The 16,021-nt window shown below is 41.0% G+C and overlaps 1 protein-coding gene across 2 annotated transcripts; it reads left to right on the top strand.

The window, feature by feature from the left end:
- Positions 1-5,987: 5,987 nt before the first annotated feature.
- On the top strand, positions 5,988-9,881 carry LOC104947907 (delta-type opioid receptor-like). Of its 2 annotated transcripts, none has more exons than XM_010774020.1 (3): positions 5,988-6,313; positions 7,507-7,862; positions 9,136-9,881. In XM_010774020.1, the coding sequence occupies exons 1-3, from the start codon at positions 6,093-6,095 to the stop codon at positions 9,663-9,665; spliced, it is 1,107 nt and encodes a 368-aa protein (XP_010772322.1). In that variant the 5' UTR covers positions 5,988-6,092; the 3' UTR covers positions 9,666-9,881. The 2 variants fall into 2 exon arrangements, with proteins under 2 accessions (XP_010772322.1, XP_010772323.1); XM_010774021.1 differs by lacking the exon at positions 5,988-6,313 and adding an exon at positions 6,630-6,683.
- The last annotated feature ends 6,140 nt before the right edge of the window (positions 9,882-16,021 follow it).

A 16,021-nucleotide genomic window follows, 5' to 3' on the forward strand; every position in this document is an offset into this window, starting at 1 on the left:
TCGTCGTCGTCGTCGTCGTCGTCGTACGTTACGTTACGTTACGTTACGTTACGTTAACGTTAACGTTAACGTTAACGTTAACGTTAACGTTACGTTACGTTACGTTTACGTTTAACGTTTAACGTTAACGTTACGTTACGTACGTTACGTACGTACGTACGTACGTTACGTTACGTTACGTTACGTTACGTTACGTTACGTTACGTTACGTTAGTTAGTAGTAGTAGTAGTAGTACGTTACGTTACGTTACGTTAGTCGTCGTGTGTGTGTGTGCAGTGTGTGTGTGTGTGTGTGTGTGTGTGTGTGTGTGTGTGTGTGTGTGTGTGTGTGTGTGTGTGTGTGTGTGTGTGTGTGTGTGTGTGTGTGTGTGTGTGTGTGTGTGTGTGTGTGTGTGTGTGTGTGTGTGTGTGTGTGACGCTAGAATTTCGAGGACAGATAGGCAGAGGCAATCTCTTATAGTGAACTATTCACTGCAGTTGCTGAAAGAAAAGCACATAGAGTCAATTTATGAAGAATATAATCAATAGTTTATTGATTCAGGGCCTTAACAATTGCTAAATGACACATCAAGTGCAATCCAGTGCTGCTCTGAAGACCAAAAGTCCTGTTTGTGCGACAGTCAGTTTGATTTTCAATTTGTTCTTGTGCTCTAACTGACACTTAACCCCCAAAATATTGTTTCAATCAATACAACTATCAGATTGAATATGAATCGCGTCTTGCTGCATCACCTCAGCTCTGCAAGACAATTCTTCTCACAATAGTGTTTATAACCTACACCCTTGGCTGACGGTATTACAAAGACAAGGATTGGCTTTGTGTGGGTCAAGGAATATTTACCATCCCACACAACGCTAACTGAATGACGTTTATGAATAACTTAGATGCCTCATACTTTGAAATGACACAAACCCTGTAAAAAAAGAAAGAAAACAGACACAGTAAACCTGTAGCCTCACATCTAAAGACACTGCTGTCTTCAGAAATCATTTTCACGCATTTTAAATCAGTGCATGTCTCTCAGTCTTGTCATATCTAAACTGCGCCTCCACCAGACGGAAATCAGAAAACAAATCAAGTCCTAGACCCAGACAAACCACTGTTGCATAACTAATTGTCAGCTGAAAGTGCTGCTGCCCCTCTGCTCGTTATTGCCTAACAGCACTGTGAAAGAAAAAACTGATGAAAACAACATCTTGAGGGTGAGATTTACATTTGACAGTTAGAGCCACTGAATGTAAATATCTGTCAATCACAGCAGCCTATAGGGTTGAATGTCAACATTGTTAGTACTGCAATCAGGCTAAACTCTCCTCAGTTTGCATTAGCAGTAATGCATTACCTTATTAATGATGTCAAGAAAGGAAAACAATAAATGGATTTGGCAAGCATCAGTAACTTTGCAATCACAGGCATCAACGAAATGAAAAAAGCTTGAAGTGTGACTAATTAATTAGCATTTAACCATTCAACCAACTTCAAATCAATTCTATATTTTAAGGTATTATTTATTCCATGATCTGTTATGGTTTGTGTGCAGTCATAATGAAAAAGAACAGCGAGAAGTCTAAACCTCTCTGAGGACGCTGCATTACTAACAATGGTCAAATTTACTCTAAGTGATTGCTCACTTTTATGGGATACTTGTTTTATGCAATCATAAAAATCAGAAGAACCTGATTTTTATAGTTGCCAATTTAAAATTGTACAATCTTTATACAAGCCTTATAAAAGACGTACAAAAGTGCATTTTGCATGATAGGTCACCTTTAAGATTCATGTTGCTGGCAACATAATTGATCCACGCTGTGAAGGACAGGGAGCCTGCGGTTTTCTTCTGTTCCAGACCTTCGCCTTTAAAAGATCGACTCTTTCTCTTTTACTCTGGTTTCTTTCACTGCCCGTTCCATCACAAGATTTCTACAGGAAGTATTGATCATGCAAGCATCTGCCGTGTGCATTCATGAAGAATGTGACCAGTAAGTAATTGTGCTGTCCCCTGAGGATGCCTGGTGAAAGGTGAAGTCAGGTAGTCTGATTTCATTTCATGGTTTCTTGGTGTAACCTATCCCGTGTCCTACAGAAAAGCATAAATAACCCAGCTATTGATCAAGAATGAGCCAGTGCTGCAGTAGAATGATAACATGTCGAATTGGTGATGGGAAAAGGACATGATAATATAGAAATTGCTCTAATTTTTGTTTGCTTCTAGCCAGGAGCCAGTAGTCAGAAGATAACTAGAATACACACCTAAAGGTTGAACAGGTCAGATCTATGCTCTGTACATGGCTTGGTGTGCGATTACTAGATAGCGATGCAAGGTGACAGCCAGCAGAAGCTCAGTCCTCCGCTGAGCTTCTACCCTGACAGCTACAGAGCAAACAAATAACTCAAAACCTTCCAAAAGCCCCAGCACATGTGTTTTCTATAAGCTCCTCTTCCATCTAATACTGCATGCACGTAAATATACCGGCAACGTGGAGAAATAAAATGTCAAGATATACCGAATGTGTTCCTTTTCCTCTGACCTTTCAGAAGTTATGAAGTACACCAACTCATATCAGAGCTGCTGTTGTGCAAGAGATATTGCAACCTGATCAAAACAGGTTATAACAGCAGCAGCATTTAAAACATAAAAAAGAGCCACCAGTTTCTCAAATCATACCAGATGATGAGTTAATGTTTCAAAAGATTCATCAGGATTGAATGAGTTATCAGCAGCTTATAAGCGCCCTCTTCTCTTGATCGATCATTTATAAATCAAACATGCATCATCATAACTCCATCCTAAAAACAGCATGAGACCCACTTTAAACTGTCTGCACTCTGTTTACCCCGCCATCAATGGGATAGGTGTGGGGAGGCCTCGTAATGCATCCGAAGGTTTCCATTTGGCCGATGACTGATGGGAGTAATCATTCTGCCTGAGCGATGGATCATGAGTGATAGTCTCCCTGGGGAGAACATAAACACCAGAAAAGCAACAGCAACATTTTGTTCGTGTCCTCTAACTGCACTGTACATACTAACCCATTTCCCTCTCTTTTACAACACTTTTCTAACCAAATCTCCAAACGGTGTACAGAGAAAGATGTGGCTCTTCATACACTCCATGCCATTACCGAGAGCACCTACCCTGCACTCACAGTATTTTTAGCCCTCTTCATTAGGGGGGGTAGATAACCCTCTAATCTAACCCTGTGTGTCATCATAGCTCCCGCAGCATAAGCAGGTGTCACCCACTGTTCACCCACACAGCTGTAACTGACATTACTTTGTGAATTTACTCCCCAAACTGCTGTGTAAGTCATTTCCTGCCGGCGGGGCTCCACTTGGACTGTTGTTTTTCTGATGGAGCGTTGTTATCAGGGCTTCGGGGTCAGTGGTGTAGATGGATAGAAGTACCCTACCAGGTGAATGATTCATTGGTGTTAAGATGAAAAACAAGCAGTTTAAATGTATTGGCTTCAGTATTGTGAAGAAAATGTATAGAGAAAATTATAACATTTATTATAGTAACATTTATCTCCTCACAAAGTTAAGTACATTTGAATGTGTACTTGCAATAGAGTTGGACTTACAGCACTACAATGTACTTGAAAATTAAGCCTTACATGCAGGGACATTTAAGCTTTTTTATAACATTATATTTTTAAACTCCCACTGCCATTTTGATTACACTTTGCGTAATCCTTCAATATAACACATCACATTGTAAATGCTAACATGCTGATGTTAAGCATGTTTACTATGTTCATTGATTGTATTTAGTGAGTTTCACACTAACATTTTATTTTAACTGTGTGGGAACACAACATTTTTTACCAACATTTGTAACACTCCCTATATATTTATAGATACAGTATATAATATATATATGCGTGTGTGTATATGTTGAGATATTTCTCAGGATAAGTGAACACTTTGAACTGCTTGTAGCACTAAAGAAAGCGACAGAGCAACACCATAACCATCAGGATTCATCCTCATGGAACTATGAATATCTGTACTGAAATGTATTGCAAGTCATTCAATGCTGCTTGATACTGTATATTAAGATAAGATAAGATATGTGGACTGTCATTGATCCCCATGAGGAAATTCAGGTGTTACAGTAGCAACAGAATAAGAGAGAAATGCAGGACATTACAGAAGATAATTCACACTGGGATAATAAGAATAAGCAAACCTGTTGTAGTCTAGACTAAAGTGGTAGACCATCTGCCATCTGTAGCTCGCATGCCTAAAAACTTTGTTGAGGTTTTATGCTTACCCATGGATGGCTAGAAATCTACACATTAGCTGCAAACAAACATCCTCATTAGGGAAAGAGAAATGAGCTTGCTGTACTCCCAAAATGAGCCAGAGTGTGATCATTCCTGCTCTTCTTCCAAAGATCAAGACGTGCATGATCTTTGGAAGAAGCGTTAAAGGGGCAAGGCACCAGAGCTTTTGTTCTGGCCCTATTCTTCTGATAGTTCCTCTGATGCTGGTTGCTTAAACGCATATTGTATAAAGGTCACTTTGCATAGTACATAAAAACTTCCAGTTAGAAACAAAATAGACACAGCCACAAAAGGATTTTGATTCATCGCGGTATAAATTATTCAATCACCCCCGAGAAACGCTCTCAAACAGACACACACACGGTCACATGAAGCGTTATGTCCTAATGGTTTCTGATGTTCTCAGTAATGAGCAACAGACAAAAGGCAGCTCCAGATAAATGAGCGAGTTGATAAGAATGTCTGTCGGCTACCTATAGAGTTATGTAATATTGTCAAGGAGAAGAACTTTGATTGAAAAAAAATTCAGAGTTGTTGAAAGAATTAACCTCCATCAATGTGTTTGCTTATGACACATGAAGGGAAATACAGCAATGTGTAGGATTCTCATCGAAATCCTCCCTCTTAAATATTGAATCCGCCTTATCCTACAACTGACAGGTGATTGCATCACTCCTGTGGTTTAGTAAGGTCATTTAAAGGAGGTGACTGCAATCATGGAGCATCCCTCCCAAACACGGGCCATGTAGAGTGGGAGAAGAGGCAGTACCTCAGGGGACGAATAAGAGTGATGGCTCAATGAAGACTGTCTAATTGAGCTGCTACAATGAGAGATGTTCAGAAGAGGTTTAACTGACATTGTTTGATGAGCTTATGGCAAGATATTGAGTATTTATTCCATATCCTTGATATCAGACGGCAGCTGCCTATACTAGTTGGCTCTTTGATTTCACTTGTTAGATATGGTCACACTAGTTTGGCACTCTGCTTTACTAGTTCAATAAAACATTGTACTAGTGGCACTTTTGTCCGACTATTACCACATAAGCCTTACTAGTGACGCCAGGAGCAGCACTAGTAGCACCAAAGTACCAACATGTAAGCTTTTTGATGAACTAGTGGCCCTCTGACCGTACTAGTGACACTTATAGCAAGCCATTTGATTATTTATTCCATAGGCACACAGGGGAGTAGGACAATCAGCTATGGGATAGGCATATACAACAAGCAAAGAAGTTATGATGGGTAAAAAACAATAAATAGGAACGTCCAAAACAGAGTTGGGTGTAACGCGTTACTGTAATAATATTACTTTTCTCGGTAACAGAGTAGTGTAACGCGTTACTTTTATAATTCAGTAATCATACTACAGTTACAAACATTGCTCCAACACGCGTTACTTCGTTACTTTTATAAAATAATCACACTCACTGACAGACAAGAGGGGTTTCCGCCGCAGGTTTGTATACATGTAGGCCTAAGTAATCTGAGCGATTTGCGCGTCCACATCTCCACGTGCAGTGTCTGGCGCTTGTGGCAACCGGGAGAACGCACAGAGAGAAAAGAAGACGAGAGAGATAGATAAAGATAAAGAAAGAGAGAGAGAGAGAGAGAGAGAGAGAGAGAGAGAGAGAGAGAGAGAGAGAGAGAGAGAGAGAGAGAGAGAGAGGGAGAGTGAATAAGAGAGGAGGGAGATAGACCTCCTCCGGGCGTCTCGTTACTAATTTGTCGTCCAGTTTTCTTGCGCACCTGCTTTGGATACCTCTGACTTCTCCATGCGCCAGATTCTTGCCTGAAACCTTAACATGGATCTACTTCCCTACTATGCTTTTGGTGGTTTTAACGACTCAGTCTCCATAACTCCTTTCAATGTGACGGTAACAGAGGATCCTCTGCGCGTTCACTCGTACAGCAACGAGACCAACAGCAGGGCTGCAGTCATCGCCGTCTGTATCACGGCTCTCTACTCTGTCATCTGTGTGGTAGGACTGCTGGGAAACGTGCTAGTGATGTACGGAGTGGTCAGGTAAGAAATAAATTATTGAACAAAGAGCCAGAAACTGTTTAGTAAAACACACAAAAAACCTTCAAGGGGGAGAGGAAATAATGGGGTATTCCTGATTTAGTGGAAGATTACAGTTCTACCCCCCCCCCCCACACACACACACACACACACACACACACACACACACACACACACGCACACACGCACACACTGACTGACTCCTACACTAAATAGGGAGGGGGGTTGAGGGGTGAGCTACAGTTTTGCGTTGAAATTACTTGATTGTACTACTGACTCCTGTCAGGATTGATGTTGTAAGCAGGTAGTTAATCGCCATGGAAATTAGGCTGCATGTTGAACCCTGACCTGCACAGCGACAGCGACGACTGCGGTACTTGTTCATGTGCTCAAGATTCCCAGGATTCATGTCATGTTGATTTGTTGCTGAACTAATGCAGCTTAAATGAGATTGCAATGGAGTGATGGTCCGACCTCCACCGTCAATCAATCATCTCACTTAACTGCTGCTCACTGTGTTGAAGTTAAAATATATGAGTTTCTGTACTGTTTGAAAATTCAGAATAAGGAGAGAAACAGAGAATACAAACAACATCCGGCCCACTCTCTCCTTGGTAAAGCAATTACCTTCAGCCTGTATGTTGTGATGAATCTCTTTACATGGGAGAGTACGATAAAAGGGAAGACACGTCTTTGTCTTCCCTCATCCTCAGAGCTTGTGGCTCCATTTAATTAAATATGACCAACTACTGTCATATTGTGGACTCATGTGGATGAATTCATATTTAATTGGCCGCTGGTTAAAGAAGAGAAACACACTATACACACTTTGAATCTGAAAATAAAAAATGAAGATTTCTCAGCAGGCAAGGACTCATTACTTGCCGTAGAAGTGCATTTTAATGGAGGCTTACAGACACTTTGGATCTCATGCATTTAGGGTTGTTCCCTGTAAAACATTAAGCATCTTTATTTGTTATTTGAGTGGAAATAGGAGATCATTGGTTTGAGAGAGGAAATGGATTAGATCAAACAATAAACTGGTTTCTAACCTTGATAGAAGTCGTGAGTCATCCAGAAACAACAGCAGACAAACCTTGGAAAAAATAATACAATCTCCTCCATCTAACAACTTTTCCCATGGACTCTGAGTCAGAATCAGTAACAGGTACCACATGCTTCTTTCAACCATCCAGGTATATCAAGATGAAGACCGCCACCAACATCTACATCTTCAACTTGGCTCTCGCCGACGCCCTCGCCACCAGTACCCTCCCCTTCCAGAGCGCCAAGTACCTGATGGGCACGTGGCCCTTTGGGGAGGTGTTGTGTAAAGTGGTGATCGCCATCGACTACTACAACATGTTCACCAGCATCTTCACGCTCACCATGATGAGCGTGGACCGCTACATCGCCGTCTGTCATCCCGTGAGGGCCCTGGACTTCCGCACGCCTGCCAAAGCCAAGCTCATCAACGTCTGCATCTGGATCCTCTCCTCTGCCGTTGGAGTGCCTGTGATGGTCATGGCTGTTACCAGGATGAAACCTGAAGGTGAGAGATTTTTTACTCATTAAGAAGAAAATTTCCACATTGAGTAAAATTACTTTGGCGACAGCCAACACCTATTTACACATCCAGCTGTTACAGTGCAATATTATGATTCACTTTAAAGGTCACCTATTTTACAAAATCCACTTTTTCATGTCTTTTATAAATCAATATGTGTCTCTGCGTTAAGGGATTCTGAAAGATTCAGGAAAAAAGATTCGCTCTCTTTTTGTCCTGATCCATATGCCCCTTTCACACCAACGCGGTTCCAGGGCCAGTTCGGAGCTAGAGCCTGATAAGCATTGTTTTTTCTTGTTCACACGGCAGCGGAGCCGGCTCTTTTCCCCGAAAAACAGTTCTTACCAAGCTCCCCAAAAAAATTCGGTCTAGAAGCAAGAACTGCATACGTCTCGCTTACGTCGGAGGCGGGGGCAGGGGCAGGGGAAGGGGCAGGGGCGGGATCAACCTCCTGAACAACAACAAAAAGTTTTGTCCAGTTTGTACACAGCGATGGAAAACCCCAAACTTAAACCGTGGACTAGATTTTTAACAAACTGAAAAAAGTTAAGAAGGATTATCGGGACCAGACGTGAGACCTCGGACGGAGTTGCAGCGGTCGTCCGAAAACAAGTCCACATTATGACTAGCTAGACTCTGTCAAAGAACATTTGAAAGTCGGATTTATAGAACAAACACCGTCATCTCAAGGTGCTTCACAAAGCTATAAGGAGAAAATAATAAAACAAATACAAAAATAAAAAGATATCTAAAAGAGCATATTGAACAGAATATGGTAATAAAAAAAATTAAAATAAAAGGTTAAGAGCATAAAAGGAATGGCTCCTTATTTTCATCTAAAGTAACAGACAGAGAATCAGCACTTTTGAAACAGGGCTGAAACAGAGGGGATTATGGGATGCTACAGTGGGTGATCTGTTTGGGATTTGGAGCCAAACACTTCAGAGACATATTTTGTATAAAACTGAGAACTATAATACATTGTTGAAAAAGAGTATAATAGGGGACCTTTAAGTTCTGTTTCCCGCTACTTGACAAATGTAGGTGGAAGTTTCACTCTTTTTTTGTTGTAAAAAGGAAAACATCAGGCTCCTTAGCTGCTAAATGCTGAACATTAAACCTTTGTGCACACGTTATTTATCTCCTTATTTCGGCGAGTAATCAGGTCGTAAAAAATAACATTTGAGCTGGGTTATTAACTTGAATTGGCCTTTTCACATGGCCCTTTGTTAAACTTCTAATTGTTTAAACTCCTCAGGAAACACTGCCTGCGAACTCAAATTCCCCAATCCTGACTGGTACTGGGAGACGATGCTGAAGATCTGCGTGTTTATCTTCGCCTTCGTGGTCCCCGTCCTGATCATCACCATCTGCTACGGTCTGATGATTATGCGGCTCAAGAGCGTCCGTCTGCTCTCCGGCTCCAAGGAGAAGGACAGGACCATGCGGCGGATCACCCGCATGGTCCTGGTGGTCGTAGCAGCCTTCATCATCTGCTGGACTCCCATCCAGCTCTTCATCATTGTCAAGACCATGGTGAAAACTGACAACACAAACCTGTGGGTGATTGCCTGCTGGCACCTGTGCATCGCGCTGGGCTACACCAACAGCAGTCTCAACCCTGTGCTTTACGCCTTCCTGGACGAGAATTTTAAAAGGTGCTTCAGGGATTTCTGCCTGCCCTATCGCTCCCGACTGGAGCAGAGCAGTTTCTCCAGGGCGCGCAACAGCACCAGGGAGCCCGTGTCTGTTTGTGCTCCTGCGACGACACAGAGACCGCCGGCCTGACTAGGCATGGATCAGTGCGGGGGGAGATCAGTTCAGGACGACCTCCAGACTGAGGTCACCACCACAGGAGTCTGAGACCACAGACGTGACTGTTTGAGCGCCATAATGCAAATGATGGATTGTGTTTTTGGTCTCAGATGATGACACTCCTGAGACGCGACTCCTACAGGATTGTGGTTTACAATTATTAAAAATATACCTGGGTGCCTGTGCATAAGGAAATGGATACAAAATGTATAACCATTATGTTGACCATATATTATGCTTTTTCTTTTTTTTGGTTCTACACTAAGCTTTTAGACTGTACGTCTTCACATCCATATTAGGTGAACAATGTAGGACACATTTCCAAAATGATCCGATTATCAGGAAGGCCATAGAACCTAAACACGCAGACAAGGCCACAGGAGGAGTATTTTTATGGCCAAACAGAGGCTGGTGTATGATTGGCTGAGTTGGTCACGTGACCTCAATCCAACAGATCATGTATTCCCCTGATGAAGGCCAGACTGACTCTGAATTTCCCCGTAACATTAGCAGTGCAATGCTGGAAGACAGTCAACAGGGAATATATTGCTGTCTGCTGTCGCCTTCAGCTAAATATTACCAGTGATGATGATTTATGTTAATTTGTCAAATGAATTTCCATCCCTGAATTTTGGGGTACCATCTATGAGGGACTACAAGTCATTAAGTGACACCTTCAAATGAAACTAAATGTAACCTTTTTGTGGCCATAGCTGGGTAGAGGAAATAGCTGTAAACTTTGACAAATGTCTATTTACACATCCAGCAGTTACAGAGCCACATTATAAATCCGTTTAAGTTCCGTTTCACGCAACTTGACAAATGTAAGTGGAAGTTTCACTCTCTTTTTAGCTGTTGTAGCCGCCAACTCCAGAGGAAAACATCAGGCTCTGCCAACTGCTTCCCTGAGTTCACCAGCTCACTGCAAAGTGTTGTGTACAGTACAGACTTTATGCTGAAAAAACACTATATTAAATATTAAATATTAACACTTAAGCTGAGACAACATTTTTTTTGTCTCCTTAATATTTAAATGAAGCGATGCATCCAATGTCATGCTTCTTGCTGTGATATTAAGAGTAGATATAATTACAGAGGAAGGCCACATTATTAATCAAAGACTACAGAGCAACATGTGTTCCATCCTACACATTTTATACCATGAAAACACAGCCTTGATGATTGAGCAGAGATGACTGACGCTTCAAGCCTACGTTCAGCTGACTCATTGTTTCCACTCCTCTGGCAGTCGGGCTGCTTTGGTTTCTTTTGTACAACAAAAAACATTCATCTGACAGTCAGCTGAGGAGATGAAGGGGAACGCGTGTCACGCTCACAGGTACAGATTAGAACCCAATAGCACGACACAGATACAACCAGTGTTCAGAATGTTCCGTTTATTCGGGTTAGGGACAGGCAGGGTCAAAACCAGGAAATCCAGCAGTCAGGCAAACAAATCCAAGAAGGGGCAGGCAGAACAGGGCTCAGAACCAGGCGATGCGTCAGACAGGCAAACAAATCCAATCGGGGGGCAGGCAGAAAACTCGAGGTCCGATAACAGGTAGGCAGGGTCAAAACCAGGCAGGACAGATAACTAGGCAAAAGATATTGAAACGCTGGAGAGCTTGGTAAAATACACAAGACAATCTGGCAGAGGACAAGTGAGAGTGAGGTGGTATATATACTGTGGAGTTAATGAGGGAATGAGTAGCATGTGAGGGGAAGGGCTGGGGAGACCATGTGAGGGGAGTGAGCTGATTGCAAGAGCCTGGAGGAAGGCAGGATCTGAAATGACAGGAGAGTTAAGATGTGCCAAACCTAAAAACAACTATAAATGTGTTGAACTTGTGACAACGTGGACCAAAACGGACCAAAAACATTAGCAAGGAACAAGAAGCTTGCTACACATATGACAGTTAATGGCATACGGAGGATCTTTGGACACTTGCAGGAGGATATTGTGGTGTTGAGAATACTTTTTTTGCACATTTTGAAAGAACAGTCACACCGATGCCTCTCATCCTGCCATGCAGTTTGTAAAAAAGGCAACTGCTTATCAAGTGTAAAGATAAGATTGTTCTGCAACAGCATATTAAGTCATAATGTGAGTTTTTGTGTCATTGTGCTGTCAAGCTGTTGTGCCAGTAAGCTTCACTTGTAACTAATATGTAAAATGTTGATGTATTTACACTAAGTGCTATACATTTAAGCAGCATTGGAAATGTTCAAACAATATATTTTGTTGAATATATCTCTGTCGCTGTAGGAAGAGCATTGTCAATGTTTTCTGCGGTGTGATCAACAATATGTTTGGCTGATTTAAAATATGTACCGTAATGCCTTATTACGCATTATGTTCTTTTTGTAAAAAGTGAACTGTTTTGATGAGAAATATTAGAATATTTAAGGATAATGAGAATATTTGATATTTAAATGTTTTCACACTCTGTGTTTCAGCAGATACAGTTTATAAAGTACCGTATTGTATAAGTGTAATGGAATAGCTTGAGTTGAATACTGAGAGTGCTTCTCGGTTGATTTGTTGATGTAAATACCTTTCAGTTTTAATCCAATGTTTGTTTTCTGTGGTTATTATTACAGGTGTTATTTACATTTATACTCTGTGTAAACCTCGTGGGAGTTACATTTGTGAGTTGTTGGTACAATCTGGAAGGGATTAGAGATCAGGATGATACAGATGTGGCACAGGAACAAATGTGACACATTATAACTGTGTAAAGGAAAGCAAACTATGAAATAAAACAGGGATTTCTGGAGTCTCTGGTCACCAGATGAATTGTAGAATTAATTATGTTTACAATGTAACAATTAAAAGATGTTGATATATTTTGTTATTGTCCACAAATTATTTGAAAGACCCACAACATCAATTCATCTGTCTCTAAATCCCTTTTTAGCTTCCACAATTTAATACTTTTACTATTTGCAGTAGCAGGTTTAGTTATCTAGCTAGGAATGACATCAGCAGGACAGGGCATGTGGAATATAAACTTCAGTACCAATGTTATCATAATGTAGGAACATGCCACCCTACAGTGTGGCTCATTTTTGGAAAGCAATGGAGCTCTATAGAAATAAGATATATCGGCCTTTCGTAAGATCAATTCACTTTTGTTTCTGACAAGTCAAATACAAAGAATTTCAACTACATTAATCAATTTTGTTAAAAGCCATGAATGTCACATATTCACATATTCACCTTATAACATTCAGCACAGTTTTTGTATATTCATAAAAATGCGGAAATAAAATACACGCATTTTCCCATAAAAATCTATAATTCTAATTGAATGTGGAATGTGTCCAGTGGAAGGCAAGGGTCAAACTAAAGTGCTAAACTTACTTTGGCAATACCTTCTGAGCGGTACTTGGGAGGCAGTTAACACTGAAATGACACATGCCAGTGAGGCCTACGAGGATGTGTTAAAAAAAACACATTATTGTACTTTTTTCCCATTATGGTGTCTGGTTCAGACAAACTGGCCTTTCATTTATATTTTACACACATTAATTGGCTGAAATGACTGTGCTGAAAGAAGTTTCAGAGAAAAGAGAACTTGATAAGAAGGCATGAATCATGCTCATTTCTCTTTCAGATGTTGACAGACTTCACTCAGAAACAGAGATGTTATAAGAAGCTCCTCTCTAAGAGACATCATAGCGCTCCGAGCAGGAGACTCAACATCACCGTGACATTGCAGATTTCCTGCATTTCGCTTTACGCAGCGGAGAGAACTCAAGTGTACCTGTGATCTTTGCTTTGACACCGACATTTTTGACTGTTTTACCTGTCTTTTTTTTTTCTCTGAGGGCTTCAATTTTCATGATGCAAAAGGCTTTGTTTTAAATCATGTGCTTTAAAACATGTACAGTTCGCAGAGATACTGTAGTCTAGTTTGAGAGCGACACATTATGATTAAATGCTCTCATCCACTGACCCTGACTTGTTGTTGCTCGTGCACTCGAGCAAATTAACAAATGAGAACAAAGGGAATCTCACTGAAGCTTTCATAACAGCTCTCAGTGATGCAATGCAGCATCATGTTTGAAGCAGTTTGTTTTCTGCTTTCTGGATGATTGGATATTATGTGACTTCTCCTGCTTATTTGTCTGTGCAGAAGACGTTCTGATGAGATATGCTGTAAATGAGAGAGAGGGATCGGATTTGTTTCTTGGCCTGATGGAACATATCCTCTTGGATAAAATTGTGGTCTAAGCTAAATGATGACACAAAATAATTCAATCTTTGGCGTCCCAAACAACAGACACCTACATCATGTAACCAAGGCTTTCCACACATAACAACATCCTGGCTGTCGGTGCACAAACTGCTGTTGCTGAGTCAAATAACCCAAAACTCAAAGGCACCCAAAAGGAATAAGATACAGAGATGAAGGTAATGCAGATATTCTGGTACTGGGTTTGCCAATTGAGCCCTGCTGCTGTGTGTGACAGACGGTTGTTGTAACACAGATGATCAGACATCCTGGTTGCCTGAGGTGTTTACAAAAAGCCAGAAGTGCAAAAAGCTTGAAGCAGTTTGACTGGAGGTTATAAAAGGCAGCAACTACCCTGGTATTCCCTTCTGAGGAGCAGAGACAGGAATTCAAACTGGGTGCCATCTGCCAGCTGAGTCATGGGGACTGTGTGACATGTTGTGTTTTCTTTAACCCTTGACTTACACTTTAATTGGTTTAACCAGTTGGTGAATCCCAGTGTAAATCTTAATATTAATTGATGAATATTGATGAAACATGTGCACAATAATGTACACATTAAAAGAAAACTCAGATTTTACACATCAAGCCTGTTAACAGGTCCTGGGAAGAATGTATAAAAATAAAACGGAAAAAAAATAAGAAAGACCACACAAATCCAGACTAGACACAGTAAGGTTATTATTGGCTAAGAATAGCTAAATGTGCTCTCTTGCAGTAGGGACGGCAGCAAACAGGAGAGTAAGGTGCCTTATAATTGGGCCCCAGGTTTTCTCCGTTTTTATTAAAACCATGTGTTGCTACGAAACTTTCAGTGTGTATCCATGGGACCAGCTCCCTAAACCATCTGGAGAAACAAGGAGTGCTGGTAGCCTTGAGAAAAGTCCTCTTTACTGACATACCAAACATAAGGGGCCGCTATGTGCAGCCACACAACTAAACAGTGCTTTAAGTGCATCAGGGTCAATGTGTTAATCACACATACAATACCAATTAAAAATGCCATGCCAAAAAGAGATAAAAAATAGAAGTAAGACACCTTTGGGGAAGTTGTATCTGTCACAAATATCAGATCAATTATAATCTTATTTTAAAAGGACCATATTTGTAATATATAATCATTCATATTCACCCAGGTTAACTGAAATTGTCGATGTCATGCCTGATGTTGTCGTATAAAATCCTCTTATGGCTCCATTGCAGCTAATATCTCAAAATGTCCCCACAGGATGGATGGACATTTTTTTAATAGTCCACCGGGAAACAACAGAACTGCAATGTTCAAGGAGTGGGATACTCGTTCAATTCCCCTTGTCTGCTATGTTTTTAGGTCAGAGGCAGTTGTATCCTGCGAGGATTGTAAAGCCCCCTGAGGCGAAGTGTAATTTGTGATATTGGGCTGTCTAAATAAAATGTGATTGATTGAAGAAACCCTGATGCACCATTATGTACCACCGGTAAAACTGTCTTTCTGATGCGACCAAGCTGATATAGTATGTACACTTAGGCTTTAAGAGTAAAAAACTAAAAGCTAAATTAAAATGACAGACCCCCCTTGGCTAACACAATTATTTCACAGGACCCAACCCTCTGTTCCAGCTCCCTCCCTCAAGAGAAACATTATTCTGTTTTTAGCTCAGCTGTCAACCATAAAGTAATTTATATAAGTCTCTCCATCCTCATTCTTAGCGTGGATATCTGTAGGTAATTAGCACAGAATCAATATGGCACGAAAGAAGAAAATTACGAGAGAAGTCCATTAAAGGAATGAGTCACACGCAGAGGGGATAGTCATTGGAGATTGATACATGTTGTCAACTTGTCAATGTTACTATTATTAAACCATGCATCAGATCAAGAGATTGGCCCTCCTTACGAGCCCCTGCACAGCTGTTAGTCCTGGAGTCTCACGAGAAGCCCTTATCCTGCTGGATGAGGAGTCCAATTTTTCAAGGCAATCGACAGTAATTAGAAATGTGGACCGCAGGCGATTGAGTACCACAGCTTAGAAGCAAGAGAGGTATCATTCGCTGATAACACTGTTTGGCTTCAGGTGCACACACTCACCAAAATGCATGTTTTCTGGTTGTT

This window comes from Notothenia coriiceps, unplaced genomic scaffold (assembly GCF_000735185.1).
Source record: "Notothenia coriiceps isolate Sejong01 unplaced genomic scaffold, NC01 NC01_scaffold00013360, whole genome shotgun sequence".
NCBI classification, from domain to species: domain Eukaryota; kingdom Metazoa; phylum Chordata; class Actinopteri; order Perciformes; family Nototheniidae; genus Notothenia; species Notothenia coriiceps.